Source organism: Bactrocera dorsalis, chromosome 2 (assembly GCF_023373825.1).
Source record: "Bactrocera dorsalis isolate Fly_Bdor chromosome 2, ASM2337382v1, whole genome shotgun sequence".
Classification (NCBI taxonomy): Eukaryota; Metazoa; Arthropoda; class Insecta; order Diptera; family Tephritidae; genus Bactrocera; species Bactrocera dorsalis.
This window is the reverse complement of record NC_064304.1, coordinates 46,636,583-46,654,675: the sequence shown is the minus strand read 5'-3', so window position 1 is coordinate 46,654,675 and position 18,093 is coordinate 46,636,583. Positions and strand designations below refer to the sequence as shown.

The following is an 18,093-nucleotide window of genomic DNA, read 5'->3' as shown; positions in this document are numbered from 1 at the left end:
TACTGGTTGGTGACGATGCTGGTCCACTGTTGATTGAACCGCCAGGTCCTGGCAGGCGACAGGTTGTGCCCGAGTAGCCTACATGGCAGTGGCAATTGCCGAGACTGTTGCATACACCATTGCCATTACAATTATCTGGACACTGCCTGCCGAGCCCAGTGGCACGTACACGCTCTATCGTTAGGCACTTTTGGTTGACACACATTTTGTCTTCGCCACACTTGGCGCCATTAGGCGTAAGTCCGGGATCTGTGCTTTGTAGCCCCAAATCGACCAGCGCGGTGCGACACGGCACTATATTGCCCTCATGATTGATGAATGAATGCGACAGCACCGCTGCCGATTCCATGCCGAATTCTAGCCGTTCATTCAAATGCCGACAATGTAACATGCCGCAACGTACGTGCTCATCCTCGCACCGAATAAATGTGTTGTTGATGCGATCGAAGCCGCAATTGCCGCCACGCTTGCCTTCAACATTTTTGCTGTAGCAATGCTCTGAGCTCTCACCGGTCGGTCCCCATAGTATGCGACACTGTTGCGAGTGCGAACGGCAATTTCCTTGGAAGCAATAAGCTTGTCCGCTGTCGCACTCTTCGGTGTCACGTTTGAACACATCTGCCGGACAGTATTCCGACTCGCCGGTGCAGTATTCGGGCAAATCACATTCGTTTTCGGCCACACGGCACGCCTGTCCGGCCGCTTTGGGACGACATGTACTCAAATCACAGCATTCACCAGTGGCACAAGACGCGTTTGTGTGCAGCATGCAAGTGTACGGGTCGCAGCAGGTATTCTCACAGTAGTTGGGCAGTCCACAGTCACATTGCTCGCCGGGCTCCACAAAACCGTTGCCGCATTGCGGTGACTCGAACAACTTGGTGGGTTTGTTGCGTAGGCAATAGTTCATGCCACGCGAGAAAGCTATGTTCAGCTGGTCAATGCTACAACTGCTCCAATGCACCGGCACCACAGACGTGGACGAAGCGGACATTATACATTTCTCATCCTGGCACTTACAGTCGGACGAATCATGCTCCATGCCAAAGTTGTGGCCCATTTCGTGCGCCATTGTGGTGGCCACAACAGCCACAATTTGACTGTGCTCGTTCGAAACGCCGCCCGAGTACTCGTGCGTGCAAATGGGACCCTTCAACGCTTTACCTATATGCGGAATGAAATTTATTATATATTTGTCCATAAGTTATACTACTACAGTTGCAATCGTTAATTACCAACAACGCCGCCACTAAATTGCTCTTTGGTCAGCAACTGCGCATTGTCGTTAGGATGGTCCAGCACCAGTTTTGTTCGCCGATAGTTGAGGAAGTTGCGTAGCGTTAGATCTCCATCAGTCGAAAACTCAATCTCATTGTACTCGTTCCAGATCACCACACCCACCAGAGCGACAAAGATATTCAATGGTACGTACAACTTGAGGGAAAGAAAAATACAAATTATAGCTCAGTCATTAAGTGCAAAGTAGGTTAATTAGGTAATTTGAACCTTTTTTTCTATGGAACATAATTAGAAATCAACCTATTTGGTGTATTTAATTTCATTAAAAGTGGAGGTCAAATTAAAACATCTGTTTTGAAGGCCTGAAAATTTTACATTACATCTTCAATAAGTTACTTTTTGATGTGCTCTATAGACACAGGGGATCCTTGGTTCATATTTCTTCAAAAATGAAACCAGAAAGTTATAGGTCCATGTTTAATGACGTTTTCTTGCCTCAATTAGAGGATGTTGATGTAACGGTACATGCCATACAGCCAATAAAATAATCAATTTATTGAAACAAGCGCATTGAGCGCATTGTCTCGTGTCGTGGGCTTGTGGCGTGGACTCTAAGATCGTGCGATTTAACGGGGTTGGACAATTTTTTGTAAAATTATGTGAACTCATTGTCTACGCAGATAAAGCGAGTCCCCTTGGAAGAGAATATACGGCGCGTTATTGCTGATGGCCCCAATTGTTGAAAATATTGTCAAAATTTGAGCCTCACTTGTCCGAAATTATTTCTAAGAAAGTACACTCGTATCTTCTGAACTAGTCTAAACCCGCGGCTCCGCTCGGTCTTTTTTGTCAAGGATATCATTCATCGTGATAATAATATAAAAGAATAGTTAAACTGTCTATCTACATTCTTAATTGACATCGTAAATCACGTAAGGAATAGTACATACTTAAATACGTATGATGTAAGAGCAAGAAATGTTTTCAGTCTCTGCAACTGTATTTTATTCGTTACACATACAAATGCTTCCTGCTATAGTGTATAACACGCCCTGTATCTAATCATATGCTTTCCATTTTTATATATAAGAAGATTGAATGATGTATCGTCTATAATCTGTTATTGGGGGAACAATTTTGTGTTCGTATTTTCTTTTAAATTTTTTTAAATAGAAGACTTAAGACTTTAACGCGCTTGGAAATTTACTATTTTTAAGCTCATAGCATTTCCATAGATTTCAATGTTTCTTTTCTTCTCTGAGAGTAATTTTATTTTATTTTTTACCAATACCTAGGTTTAAACTTGGATGTAGAAAATTATGGTTCAGATATGAAGTACGGCCAGGATGATAGATTACTATGGTTTTGGCGCTTAGTAAGTGCTTGAATGTAAGGGTGATATTTATAAAATTCTAATGGTTTGAACTGCCATATCTTTTGAGTTCGTTATCAAGACTTTGAAAAAAATAATATTCTTATTAAGTTGAGCTACAATGAATAATATTGTGTTCTAAAACTTTTCTAACCTCAAAAAATGCAATCATTAAGATAAACTGCTATGTTTGAGAATAGGAGTATTAAAAATTTTTAAGGTCCTGAACTGCAAACGTTTAAAGAAACAAAAAACTTAACGTAAGATATTTTGGAAGAAATCTTAATCGGTCTAATGTTCTCATCTGTCATACTACATTATAACTAAAAACATGACCATTTCAATGTCCCTATGATTATCTTAAACTTAGTCAACTTACCGCATTGATTATATTGGCTAAGTCCTTACAATGCTGATGTACTTTCTTCGAGCTCTCCCCAAACGATTTATACAATTTATTGTCAACCACAATAACAAGTTCCACATAGGACGAGTGTTTGTTGGCATTGTAAGGACCGCGTATCACATCGTTATTCTCATAGGACCTTTTATACTGCAATTATATTGAATAATAGACAAAAGTATATAGAAACTATTTTACATTCGCTCTAAAAATGATACTCACCCTTAAAATGCGATTGATTTCCGAACCGTCTAAGTGCATTGGTGCTTCTGACAAGTCCCCACTCTTTCGCAGCAAATTCTCAGCCTTCCCGAAAGGAGTGTGTGCGTGGTTGTCAGTGGCACTGTCGTAGCCACAGGTTGCATTTTTATTCAACAAATCGGCATGTCTATAAATTAAAAAGCAAAACAATAATTGCCAATTTAAAAAAATTTAGCTTTACAATATTTCTACAAGCCACAAATTAGCCATGAAATATAGCTAACTGTTTTTGCAAATATTTTATGCCTTAACGGAAGTGCGAACGGAAGAAAGCGAAGAAGATGTTCTAGTGTGTAATTTATACGCAAACACGCACCGCCTTCAACATTAATATGGTAGACACGCTTGTTTTATTCAAGACCATCGGCCGTGGCACTGTGTGGGCGAGTAGCGACGTCGGTTAAAGTGGCTAAAACAGCAGCGGCGTGTTTGCCGACATGCGTTGACCAAATATTGACTCAAAAGGTGGTGGCCACACGAAAAGCCAACTCGCTTGCTGTGGGACAGGCCATCAAATTTAAAATAGGCAGACAAGCCGGTAGCTATCCGTTAATGGATAGTGGAGACATTCTGACTACTTTAAAGCTCTACTGGCCAAAAATGAGAGTATAATTTAATAAAGACATTAGAAAAGTATTTTTGGAATGTCGGCATGAAATAATTTCGCCTATACTTATGTATGTATATACCTATACACACTTGAACGTACAATAAACGTGGGTAAGAGTCTTTTTGCTGAAAATTTCTAAATTTTTACCATTATGAGCCATTTGATCTTTTATTTTTATTTTCTTTAAGAACTATTCAAATTGCTCTAGTAAATCTTTAAGTAGTGTCGATATATCTGTGAATATACATATGATAGAAGAAATGTAGTAAATTCTAGGCCTAACTTACGGCAAAGACAACATACACATTTAGTTAACTCTGATTTCCGAAATATCAAGACCATTACTCATTTACATAAATCCTTTAAATGATCCCGACATCTCATTCGTGGCACACTTAATATACCCCTGTCATGGTTAAAAAATTGTCAAGTTCCTCCCCAAATATGGAAGTTTTCAAAAAAAAAAATATATTTGAGTAAACACTTTGGTATAATATGTTTGTAGTCCATTTATATTCAATGTTTAGATCTAAAAATATTTCAATTGGTCCAATCTCCTGTATTTTGGAACTGTTTAAGTCAGTAAGCTTCAGAACACAGCAATTCAAATTGATTTTTTCTAGAAATTGAATTTTCTAATCGGAGGACGATGGTACTCGGGAGACTTTCGCACGTAATAGCTTGAAATTTTTAATGTAGCTTTACTACCATATTATTACCTTCTTTAATCTCAACTACACTGTCAAATGTCTCATTATTATTATCAACATGTTTTGTCAATTTTAAATTAGAATGATGTAATTAGCTTAAAAAGGAAACCTCATTTACATGCTAACATATACTCGTACATATTATATATGTATTCATTATTCTTTTTCGGATTATTGAATTTGGCAGCGGATGTTGAGTTCAAAGACATTTTTTAGCAAACGTCAAATCACAATCATCGATATATTTCCTTTCACACATCAGTTCACTTTTTTGCGAATATAGACTGAATAATGTTTTATAAGGCAAAAGCTTATGTAAATGCATAGTTCCTTAGCCATTAAAGATCCAAATGTTGGTTAACGCAAGCCAAGTAAATTGGGCCGACAATATTTGGCAGTGTGAATACAATTGATTGTAATTGCAATTATTCGCGACAGAATAAGGCAATACAAAATTTATAAAATTTATCCAGGTGAAACGACGAAGTATTTAGTTGAAAACACGTACATGCCCTATGAGATACTAAACGTAGTGGTGGGTCAACAGAGATACTGCTTTTGAAGGCCCTAAAATGAAGTTGATCGGTATGTTTGCTGATACGAGTACTATAAACATATTAAGTGAACGCCGTTGATATTCAGGAAAAATGTAGTACAGGAAAGTTCTATGCAAAGAGAGTTCCGCACGAGTTCATAATGAAAACAATGCTTTGTATCACAAATCAATTAGAACGAAGTTAAAATTAAGTGGGGTTTAATATGCTTTTGCCTTCACTGTATACTCCGGATTTGAAACCCACCCACTTATTTCTGTTTTCAGACATCAAGAAAGCATATCTAAAAAAAAAACTATAAAAATTATGTCTGAATAGGTTAGTTCACTCTTAACAACAAATACGAGGTGTGTTAAAAAAAACTTGTATTCTCGTTTTTTGGAATTTTTATTTATTTGTCCACAATACCTTTATCGCCCTCAAAAATTTTCGAAACATTTCTCAAACTAAATATATGCATATATGTATGCATATGTATATACATCCTGTAAAACGACGATCCTTTAATATATTCTTTCTTTTGAATATTGGAAAAATGTCTGGCGAATATGGAGCCTCGGGCATTACAGTATTGTTTTTGGCAAATTGTTCTCTAATATACTACGAAATGTGAGCTTTTAACAAGCGAAAATCGCCCAACTCATAAAAACAGGTCTAACTAACCTTAGCGGCTGCTACAGTCAACGTAAGCAATTAATACAACTGAAAATTGTATTGTGATTCAGGGGCAGAATATCAACATTATCGAAAAATTTGACAATTAGAATCTCCAAAGCTGCAAAATTTTAATTTTAAAACCCCTGTTATTTTTTTAACACACCTCGTATATTGTATAATAGAAGCGAACTATGAAAACATTTGTTTTAGTTTTTTTTTTAAATGGTTTAAATCTAAGTATTACTTTTCTAGTTTAAACTTTCAAATGAGAAGCACAACGGGCTAAAAATTTCAGGGCGAAATTGTTTGGAACTAATTCACACCTAAGGCAGTAACAAAACCTACTATATTTGTTTGTACCGTCCGATTGTTGGTCCGATTTCCCCCTTTTGTCATGCAAATGGTAATGCATTGGTAGTCACACTACAAGTCGCCATAATCTAATCTGATTTTGGTTATGTAACTTACCGAAATAAAAAATGATCATCCTGCAACCGCCCATCACTACCGGAGTGTATGAAATATGTGTCAGTACCATCGTAAACTAGACCGTTGACACCACCGCCATTACAAGTGGATATGGCAACATTGGAAAGCGGTTTGCCGCGTATAGTGCCCTTTGAATTAAAAAAATTACATTAATGAATTTAATTAAAAATCGATATTTAGCAGAAAAAATTGAAAATAAAAGAATCTAACATTTTTACAACAACAACATTTTTTATTGTAAGCACAACTCACCTGGTAATGACATAATTCCAATTCAGTCTTTGTGAAATTTTTTACTACACGCCCCGTTGGCGAATTCGAGTGCTGATAGCGGAGGAAATGCTCGGCTGGCAGTAACTCATCGTTGCGATGCAGGTCAATGTGTACGCGTTGACCTTCATGCTGGTACGTGAGTGTTATGTGCGGAACATGTTGACCTTCCTGGAAAATTATGATTAAGTTGAGTTGAAAATAATAATTATTTTTCATTCATTTATAAAGTCTTAATATAAATTTAATATTTATTCTCTTTAATTCTGCGAAATTTCCGAATCATCTAATTAGGAATAAATCAATTGAAGCTCACAAAAAATATCATTAAATTGGCGTTTCATATTTGCATTCCATTGAATAACGGTTGAGGAGTTGTAAGCAGGATGGCGCACCCACGAAATTACTTTGCCAATATGTCTAATTTACCAATACACACATATACACAGGAGTGCTATAAAATTGAGGGGACCACCGATAACCATCAGCCAGTTGGATAGCCAATGACTGCCTTCGACCTATTAAACGCTTAATAATTGTTCGGCGGTCGATCATATTACCGCAGACAAATTTAATTTTAACATGCAAATTGTGGGCGTTTTGCAATTTCCCTGAATGAAATGTTTGAAATTCATATTTTAGTGCAAAAAGGCACATCCTTTAGCAGAACGGCACAAAGGACACAGACCAACCTTGAACACTCTCATTTGAAGAGTGTGCAGTCACCATCGCTCACATCGCCATACAAGAAACAGGTGACAGCTTGCCTCCGAATGTTGTAAGTGATAGATGGGACTCTTGGGTTGGGAAATTGAACATCGTGGATGGACTGTGTAGGTTTTAAGTAATGTGAGTGGCACCTCTTTAACGAGGTGTAGACGCTAAAGTATAGCTAGAAAGAGTAAACACATGCCCTATGAAGAATTATATATTTTTGAGTGCAAATTGGCTATTACAAAAAATTGGGAGATCTTCATTACCGGAATGGTCAAAATTGTATTGATTTGAAATGTTTAAAAATATATAACAGGTGATCTAAGTGGATGTACTTTTTTCAATAGCCTCTTTTTGAAAGATCACGCGTGAGTAGTGTCAAGCTGTCATGCTATTTGTGTCATCATGGAAAGACCTGAACAACGTTTACAAATCGTTCGACTTTATTACAAAAATTCACGTTCTGTAAAGGATGTGTTTCGCGTGCTTCGCTCAACGCATGGTCAACATAATAGGCCTACTGAGGGTACTATTCACAACACCACCAACTATCTTGAGACCCTGTAATAATTATTGGATAATATTGGACCGAGTAGACCACGTCCAGCATGCAATGAAGAAAATATAGCAGCCGTAGCTGAGAGTGAGAGAACTCGGACTGACGTATGGGACTACTTGGTGCATTTTACGTCGAAATCTTCAACTTCCCAAGCGACATCGCATCCTTCTATCCGAAGTTTTCGAGCAAAAGTTTATTTAGCAATGAATCACATTTTCGCATTCCGAGCAACCTGAAGAGATTCAAGAGCTGTTATTTCAAAAAATAAATGCCAAAGAATGTTGTTTCGAATGATAATTAACATTCCTCATTAAATTTGAAGTTTCTTTGTTTTTTCTGTAAAAACGTAGGGAACCTCGAAATGGATCACCCTTTAATGACAGTATTTTGAACCGGAATTTTTCACTAGAGACCGTCCAGGGTCATGTGTTAAAGATTTGTGAAGCAATGTTAAAACTCTGATCATGTGTATAGCTGATTAATATTGAAATCGTACGAAAATCGTACGAAATAAAGAATGATTTAGTTCGCCACCAGCGTTGAGGTTAAGAAGATTTTGACTAGCTCACTTCACGAAACAATTTTTTGCTTATAACGGAAGAAAACGACTAAGGAGTTTCTTTCACTTCAGCGATTATTTTTTATAGTTTTGATAATATGTTCACTAGCATTAGAAGTTTTCGGGTTTCATCACCGGGTTGGTATAATAGCTAAATTTATCGCAAAGGATCAATCCCATTATTTTAATGAAGTTGTTTTCCCATTATCTTTTCTTCATATTTATAACATTTTACTCACCTCCGCATCCAGTGTACTTCGCAAGGCGCGTTTATGTCGCCCATGCTGAATTTCAGGGCGTATCACGGAATGGCTTGTGAACTCATTAAGGGCAGGAAAAAAATCACCAGTCTGTGGATATGATGAATGTGCTGGAAAAGATAATAAAAAACGAAAATCAGAAGAATATGGAAAAACAGAGAATTAGGTAATTTAGTGAAAGAAAAAGTGTGAATCCCTATAGAGTGAGAACAACCGGTAAAAGGTGGGGAAAAAGTAAAAAATAGAACACTATGCAACAACACCAAAAATCACGAAATGATTGCTGCAAAAGTGTTAATGACACCACGACAGACGCGGGCGGCGCAAAGACAAATCAACGAGATCTAGAAATGTAATGACATTTTAAATGCTAAGGACAACAACAACAACAAAAATTTACACATGCAGTTAAGATGGAAGCTTACGTGAGCCAGTCTATCAACCAACGACATCATCCATTTACAAGGCAACGAACCACAGCAAATGTTAACCATAAATTTGTGTATTGATGAGTGTGGCTGTGTGCGTGTCACGCATACAAATGCATAAATAGGCTCGCGAAGATGCACACGCGAAGCATTGACATTGACAAACTTTAGTAGTCCAGATTTATGTAATAGCCAACAAGCAGTGACTCCGTGTCGAGCGCGCGGAGGAGGAGTGGGCGAGTAAGGGAGTGTGCATGTGTGTATGTATGTGGGCACTGGGAACTAGGTAAGAGGCACGCTGCATCAATCCACCATAATTGAACATGAGAAACTGTGGTTAGTCTCTAATTACGTGGCATTAGATGACAGCACAAGGTGCGTGGCGGCTGCGAAACGCCACTGAGCCAAAGACGAGTGACTTTGTGTGAGACGACAGCCAGTAGGGCCCAACGACATGACCAACTCTGCCGTAACCCTTGGCGGACAAGCATGTAATTATAAGCTCTGAGCATGAGCACCGATGAGCAGGCAGAGATAAGATATGCTAACAAGCCGTCTACTATTTCATACAAAGTGGTTGTTGTTTTTGTTGTTACGGGCTACTAGGCGATTTGGTTGCCACTGTATGCACATGCAGACATGCATATGCTTGTATGAACGTTTGTAAATGATTTGCGGTAATTACGAGCAATGAGTGAATTAAACAGTAATCTACTGATGCTAATCATTGCTCGATTATGAGGCGAGACGGGTGTTGGAAGAACTGTCATCAGAAACACAGATGCGGGGATAAAAGTGCTCAGTAACTGTAATAATAAGCCAGTGTATATGTTATTATTATGAGCTGACATCAGCGCCAATTTGTCAACGCGGAGCCGTAAACAACGAAAATACAACAGCCGATGCGATGAGAGAGATTTTAACAAATTGAGCTGGAAAAGTTTTGATTGCGTTGACAGCCAAAGTGGCTGAAATTTACACACACACAGACACACATACACATAAAATACCAAGCGATGTAGTCTCAAAAAATGTGTTTAATATTTTATGAGTTTTGCAGAGACAAGGGCAGGGCATACACTTGAAAACTAAATTGATCTAAGTGCGGCGACATGTTTTGGAGGTCGAAATACAAACAAAACGAAGCTGTAAGTTGTGGAGTCGTCCAAAATATAAATATTTATTTATTCAAACACAATACAATAAATTAAGTAGATGAAAATATTTATGAAAATTTAAACTGGCTTTAACAAAACAAAAAAATCCACGCCAAATTTCGTGCAAATAAAATGTTTTTTTCATACAAGAATTTTATTTTGATCGTTCAAAGTTATGACAGCTACTAATATATGCTACAATGGTCCGATATCGGTTCCCATCTGCCCCGACAAATGGCAGATTCTTGGAGAGAAAGGACGTGTTCAAAATTGCAGGTCATCAGACATACGAACGACCAAGCGGACATGGCTAATTCGACTATTTATATATTGTATATGCACATTGTATATTTAAAAGGATCTCGAACGTTTTTTTCTGGGTGTTACAAATGTCAAGGCAAACTTAATTATACACTTTTCAGGGTTGAACGTGAGGAAATAATAAAATATAATATGAAATAAGCACAAAAAAAAATAAATTAATAAATTCAAAGTAAAAATTAAAAGAAATTTACGAAATAAAACTAAAAATTAATACAAGTAAATTTATTGTTTCTTAGTAAAGTCATAACTTAAGCCACACCATTTCAACGGCCCAACGCTTGAGAGTAGGCTATCCAATAAGCTATACCAGCTGCTCAAGCAGGTCTTGTTGCTTAAACCTGTCGCTTACAAGCCCACTAATGCAACTTTGTAGCTCTATTTGGTACAAGAATTGTATCCATTTGAGCCAAAAAAAAAATTTAGAAATTCCTTGATTACGAGTAACATTCATCCCTCTCGTTTTCTACGATCAATTACATATATTTTATGTCATGCATAAAGTTCCTAAAATCAGTAAAAAACTAAATAAAATCAATAAATATCGTTTGAACGAGACATACGAATACTTTCTTGTTGCTTTTGCATATGAATTTATGGCAAGAGAAGGGCGGCTAAATATATAGGTGAAGAGTAAACCGTGACAATTATATTTAAGACTAGCCGATCGTTCCATTTCTCATCTTACTTGAGGGACTTGAGGTCCTCATATATACGATGATGATGTTGTTGCTCTCTTTGTTTTAAGAATTGCTTACCATCGAGCCAAACGAACATTTATAAGCCTCTTGCTTTCGAGCCCGTCGTTTCTTATGATCAATTATATGTTATTTCAATCATAAAGTAAGAAATAGGTCTTATTCCTTATTTCAACAATTTTGTCAACTTGCTTCAATAGAAAGTCACACTGTGCAGCGAACTTTTCGTCTACGCATAAATAATCCTCTTTAGACGCACTTTGTAACGATTTACCTAGACCATGCATGACACACACTAAAGTGACAAGACTTAAAAATAAATCTGAAATTCTTTATAAACTTTTCAAGGGAATTGTGTATGAGTGGGATGGATTTTCCACGCGCCTGCTTTGACAAACGACCGCGACGTCCACAAAAAAATGAAAAAAAACCTGAGGAAAAATAAGAAGACAAGCGCATGCCGAACATAGCTTATAGGCACAGTTTTGCCCCACTTTCGATTATTTTCGTCGAGCACCGACGGCGGCGTGACTACAACAATGATGTAAAACTAATTAAGTCTATACAATATAAAGAGAGAGAGAGAGTTCTCACAAAACATAAATGCCGGCATATAAAATTTGTCTACTTTTCGTAAATCTGCCGTGAAGTATGGAAAATATTTTTGGACACATATTTAGTGCCGGTTCAGAGATGTCGCGAGACTCGTTTGAGTGTGCCGTATGACGTTGAATTTGCACTCGAATGGTCTAAGGAGGGAAAATCATTTTAAATTACTTACGCACTCACTCAAGACAAAAGCTGGTACGAAGATTTGTTCTTAAAATTATAATGTGGAGAAGTGTTTATGTACTTAATTTAAGTAAATATGAATGACATGTTTGCACTCAAACTAAAAAAAAAACAGCGGATAAGGGAATCTTTCTGGGCTTAGCATACTGTACATTTACTTTCCCTCATTTTATTACTTCTTAAATAGTTAACAGTCCGATTTTGCTCGATTATTAATATAATGAATATAAGTTTGTCGCTTTTATTCATAAACGTCTGATGTTATCCAACAATTGAGGAGTCCTATACGTTTCAATCCGTCTTCGAATGGGTTATATGGGAGGTTTTGTGCTATCGACTTATCGGATTGTAGCCTGAAAACTGAGTGATGAGTTATGAGTATAGAGTACATTTCCTTATCAATAGGTTTGATGTTGTTCTTTAAAGCTTATCACTCTTAATGATATTTGTCTCTTAAAAACCTATCTTATGACTTTCGTACTATCTTCGTACTTTTCTCTTTTTTGAGTTAGTATATGCATGGTCATTAACAGTAATATTTATTATTTGTCTAAAAGAAATATTCCATTTAAATCGCAAAAAGTACCGGCAGAAGCCTTGTTTGTCGAATATTGTGTTTTCGAACGCTTTGGACGAATTCAGCGGACTGCTGATTTGACTATTTTGAGATGTTATTATGATGTTATACTCACTCTATTTTATTTTACGATGACCAAGCAAATTTTCAAGAATTTTCATAATGATAAAGCTTAGTAAACTTCCAGCACATAAAAATTGGTAAAAATGGTAATACCGACATAAGTAGAAATCGCTTAGGTTGACTCAATCTAAGACATGTAAATTAAATCGGAATAAAAATCCAGTGATGTCCTTTATTTCGACTTAACGACATTTTAAGATTTTATCTTGAACAAATATTTAAGATGAAATGCTGAATCGAAACTCGAAAAATTAAAATCAGAAATACCCAAATAGTCCCGTTATCCTAGTTGGCATAAACTTTTTTAAAACCTATGCAAAAAATGAAACGAGTTCGGGTCTGCCATTAGTCTCAAATTGACTATGAATAATAGCTTGATATTTTTGTACGGAAGAAACTGTTCCTTTTAGCTTGAGCATGTATTACTATGAGACTGATTGGGTAGCCGAAAACCAACCGTAAGAGAATAACCACAAAAATCGTACACGAGGGTAATTTATTTTATATGGTAGCATCAAACCGTTAACTTCAGTTTCACCGTAGCTATAATAACCTTAACAAATACAAAGTTTCTTTATAAAAAATTGATTTTGATCGGAAGTTTATATGGCAGATATGTGCTATAGTAATCCGATCTGAACAATATGATTAAAGATTGAACCGCTGCCTTGAATAATAATTTGATGAAGATATCTCGAAAAAGCATCACAAGAAATCACATGTGTTGAGAGGGAAAATGCTAATGGGCGCTGCCATCAACACCTCGAGCAATGGGAAAGTAATTTCAAAATGTATATGGCATATTGAGAACACATATACATACACATATGTATGACATTTACACATAATACATACTATATGTAAACAAACACATGTAAATAGTTCACATCGTGCTGACAAGACAGTTCCATTAAAGAGCTTGTTCCCACGTAATGGCGTTCTTTGTGAAGCCAGTTGAGCAACGCAAGGACATTTGCTACATAACGGGTGATCGCAGTATATGTATTTTTTCAATAATATTTTTTAATAGATTACACGTGAGTTGTGTCAAGATGTCATATTATTTTTGTTCAGTATTGTTTGGTATGACATCATGGACTTGCCTGAACATCGATTACAAATTGCTTAACTTTTGGTCAACATAATCGATCCACTTAGCGTACTATTCGCAACACCATCACCTACCTTGAGACCCAGCCTTCCTTATTGAATAGACCACGTCCAGCACGCAGACGGTCGAGAGTCTATTTGGTGCCGTTCGCAGAAACTCAGACCGACATATGGAACAACTTGGCAAATTTTACGTCAAGATCTTAAATTAAAAGCGTAAAAATACAACTTTTGCAAGAATTGAAGCCCCTCGACCCTCCCAAGCGTCATCGCTTCTGTCTATGGACTATTGACAAGTTTCAATAAGATCCCACGTTTTCGAGTCGCGCTTAGTCCCACTTATGGCTCAATGGGTACATATGTAAACAAGCAAAAGTGCCGCATTTAGGACAAAGGGCAACCTGAAGAGACTCAAGAGCTGCCATTTCATCCAGAAAAACAAAGGTTTGAAATTGTCCATATTTCTTCAAAAATGATGCGGGTGAGAACGTAACCGTCAATGATGACCGTTATCGCGCCATGATAACGGAATATTTGATACTTGAAATTGAAGCTCATAATCTCGGTGACATTTGATTTCAACAAGACGGCGTAACTTCCCACACTTCGCATCAATCAATGGATTTATTGAGAGAATACTTCGGTGAGCAGATAATTTCACGTTTTGGGCCAGTTACCAGTCAAAATGCCCGAACAAGTCATCGAAAATTGGACTTAACGGAGGGACCAGCTGAAGTGGAGCCGCGGCCAACATTTGAAAGATATAATCTTCAAAAAATAATTGCCAAAGAATTTTCTTTCGAATGATAATAAATATGTCCCTTTAAATTTGAACTTTTTGTTTTTTTCTTTAAAAAAGGAATCTCGAAATGGATCACCCTTTAAAAGTGTTTACATACGAATCTACATTTTTATAAGGAACCGACGCAAAAATATATTATGATGTGCAATTTGACGGAAAGCAGAATTGACGAAGAATGCATTATTACAGAAAGTAATAAAATCAAAAGTAAGATGTGAATGTTGCAAGGGGGAACAGTGAGGTGAACAAATCAAGTACAAACAAGGCTGGAGTGCGATATCCTAATGAAGTAAACAAGACGTGCGTTCCTCTGAACAAAACATGTAAACAATGAGCGTTCCGCTATTCATTCAGCGCAAACGTATGCATGTATGTACTTATGTAATAACAGAAAGTGACCTCCAACCGCAAGGATATCTATCTTCCCTGCACTTGTCATAAGTAATGTGCGCATATGTATGCGCATATGTATGTATGTGTAACGCAGCAGGCGCCGTGGCGCACACATAACTCGTTCACTGTGGCGCTGACAGCCCCGACCGAGTACGAGGACGCCACAAAAATCAATATTTGAAAAAGATGCCACTGCACGGAAGGCTGTAAATATTTCGACATTACATGCCAACAAACCTAAATAGCATGTACATGCACATACACATTTGAAGCACACATATAGGCGCTAGGCGCTGACACCGCATGCAACATGAGTCGTTTTCATACTATAAGTGTCGGATGACAGCAAAGCGCTGGCAATTAAAACTGGATCAGCGGCCCAGCAGGAGCATAGCGACTGGCATAAGTGGCATACAAACAATGCTATTTATGTGCCACATGCGTTGAAGTTGTTTGTGTGCATGTTTGTCGCTCTCATCTCAGGATAACAGCCTGCAATGCTGATAGAAATTGTCGACGCCACGGATTGACACACGAGTAAATTTGTATAAACATATCAACATATGTACATATGTGCTGCCGATTTGCACGCCTACGCCTGCGCACAATAAATTCTAAGCTGGTGAGTGATTGAAGCCTGATTCGTTTGTGTTTCATCGGTGACATTTGATGAAATACGCTGCACTTGCTGATGGATGCCAGCCAGTGCCTGTGGATTTTCATGTCGTAGTTGTTGTTGCGGTGCCAATGGCGTTTCACAAATCCGCAGCCTACTCAATGGGTTGTAATAAATGAGTCTCGCTTTTTTACTGCCACCTACAAAGCGAGTTCATTACTTATTGTTGTTTGTGTATATACATATATATATGCATTAGTATGTGGGTATCTACATACATATGCATATCTGTCTGGGTTTGTTTACACTGATATTTCGACAGTCAGCGCCGCCAACACGGTTTGATGAACTTGCCAGACGCTATCACTTGGTCACTGATGCGACACTAGCGCCATAATAAAATGTTTATGTTCCACAACAATAACAAAAAAGCGTACTCTTTAGCAGACGACTATAAAATTTTGCAATAAAAACGGCTGTTGAGCGTTTTTGGAAAGAAGGCCGTGTAGAGAACACATCGTTGTGTATGTATGTATGTATCTACATAGATTATTTTTTTTTTCAATTTACCAGCAAATTTCAGAAATTAGTTTTTGTAGAGCAAAAAGACGAACCAGAACTCATTTCCTCAATTTCACATATAAGACATTAGATCCAATGTCTTCATTCGGTTCTTCTACATACTATACAACTGTGGGCAAAAGAAGGAAGACTTTTTCTTTTTTTACGAAATAAATGAGTCGCGTTAATGTCTATAGAACAATGCTTTCCGACTACCAGGATGTCATGAAGCGTTATATTATTGGCGATGAGTTGGATATATGTACATACACATACTTACGTCCGGAAACAAACGATCAATCGGCGAATATCGTGACAAATGTGAGCCTAAGCCGAAAAAATCACGTGAAAGCAAATCAAAATTCAAGATATGTTGACAGTTTCCTTCGATTATCGAGGTGTGGTGCACACCGAATTCCTTCCAACCGGCCATACTATACTAACAAGGAATACTATTTGAGTTTACTCGAAGCTTTTCGTAAAAAGAGGACAAAATTATTAGCCGACAACTCTTGATTTTTGTACCATGATAACGCACTGTCGGATACTGCATTGATTCTTCGTCGTTTTTCGCCTTCTAGCTATTCAGCAAACGCAAACGACCGCTTGAATCACTTTCCTCATTAAAGGCTATTCCGGGAATTGACTTTAACAACTGTTTCGAAGATTAGAAAAAACGTTGGCACAAGTGTATTGGGGCCAAGAGAGATTACTTTGAGGGGAAGGACATATGTAGATTTCGAAGAATAAACTAATAAATTTAAAAATATGAATAAAGTCTTACTATTTTCTGCTCATAGTAGTAGGTTATCATTGGTCTTTAAACTAAAATAAAATAACTTCTAGTGGCTTGGAAACTTGTAATGACTGCGCGAGAAAACTGTTATTTACAATATCGGGATATGTTTTATTTTTGGCTTGCATCTTTATAAAAGAGATTCTAGGTTGTTAAGGTACAGACATCTAAATCCTCTAGTTGTGAGTATTCATTGGCGAAATTTATGAATAGTCAAATTATGTCCACGTCACCTAGTTTCAGTCACTAAAATACCAAAATATATTATAAAATAGGAATATACGTCATAACATCATATATACCTAAGAATGATGGAATCGAAAACTTAGATGAAGATTTCAAAATAAAAAAGAGTGAAGTAAGAGAATAAGAATTCAGCATTATGCTAGTATATTTTTATATTTTAAAAGTCGAAAAATTTCTAATAAAATAAAAATAAATATTATAATAAAACTTAACTAAATTATAGTTGATTTTAATGACTAAAATACATAAAAAGTTCTGCATCTCAATATCTTTCTCTAACATATTAGAGGATTTATAAAAATTCATAATTCATTTTAAAAGATATTTCATTCGTTCATTCATCGTGAGAAAACACGTCATCGTCTAATATTAACAGCGTAAAAGATGCTGCATTTATCGCACTTCGGCTGAGCTTTTTATAATTGCCAATTGCCATGTTGTCTTCAATTAAAAGCCACATACCATACATATGTAAAACGTATTTTTTTATTTTTTCATTACAATTTTGGCGGGAATATGCCCATCTCGACGTGGCACACACTTGTCGGTTCATGACACAATAAAGGCGAGCGCTTCTTTCTCAATGAGCACAAAACACACACATTTTTCACACAACACTCTACAAGTCGTCTTTTGGCGATTTGTAATTAATTAAAAAAATTTTGTTTTACAATATTTGTGGATATGAGCGATTACATAATTTTATTTGTTAAAGGCGCAAAAGATGCGTTTAACCCTGAAATATACTTTACTTTTCTTTTATCACAAGAATAATATTTTTTCATGGGCTTAATTTCTTAGATAAAATAACAAAAA

General features: G+C 36.9%; 1 protein-coding gene across 1 annotated transcript in view; it reads right to left on the bottom strand.

Annotated features, from left to right (window-relative positions):
* Positions 1-18,093, bottom strand: part of LOC105225757 (disintegrin and metalloproteinase domain-containing protein 12) — a 109,805-nt gene that overhangs the window by 6,951 nt on the left and 84,761 nt on the right. The window contains exons 2-8 of the mRNA XM_011204368.3: positions 8,637-8,767; positions 6,548-6,736; positions 6,275-6,423; positions 3,237-3,402; positions 2,991-3,164; positions 1,236-1,434; positions 4-1,164 (exon numbers count right to left, since the gene is read on the bottom strand). Of these exons, the coding sequence (XP_011202670.2) occupies positions 4-1,164; positions 1,236-1,434; positions 2,991-3,164; positions 3,237-3,402; positions 6,275-6,423; positions 6,548-6,736; positions 8,637-8,767 (2,169 nt within the window). The remainder of the gene's footprint in view (positions 1-3; positions 1,165-1,235; positions 1,435-2,990; positions 3,165-3,236; positions 3,403-6,274; positions 6,424-6,547; positions 6,737-8,636; positions 8,768-18,093) is intronic.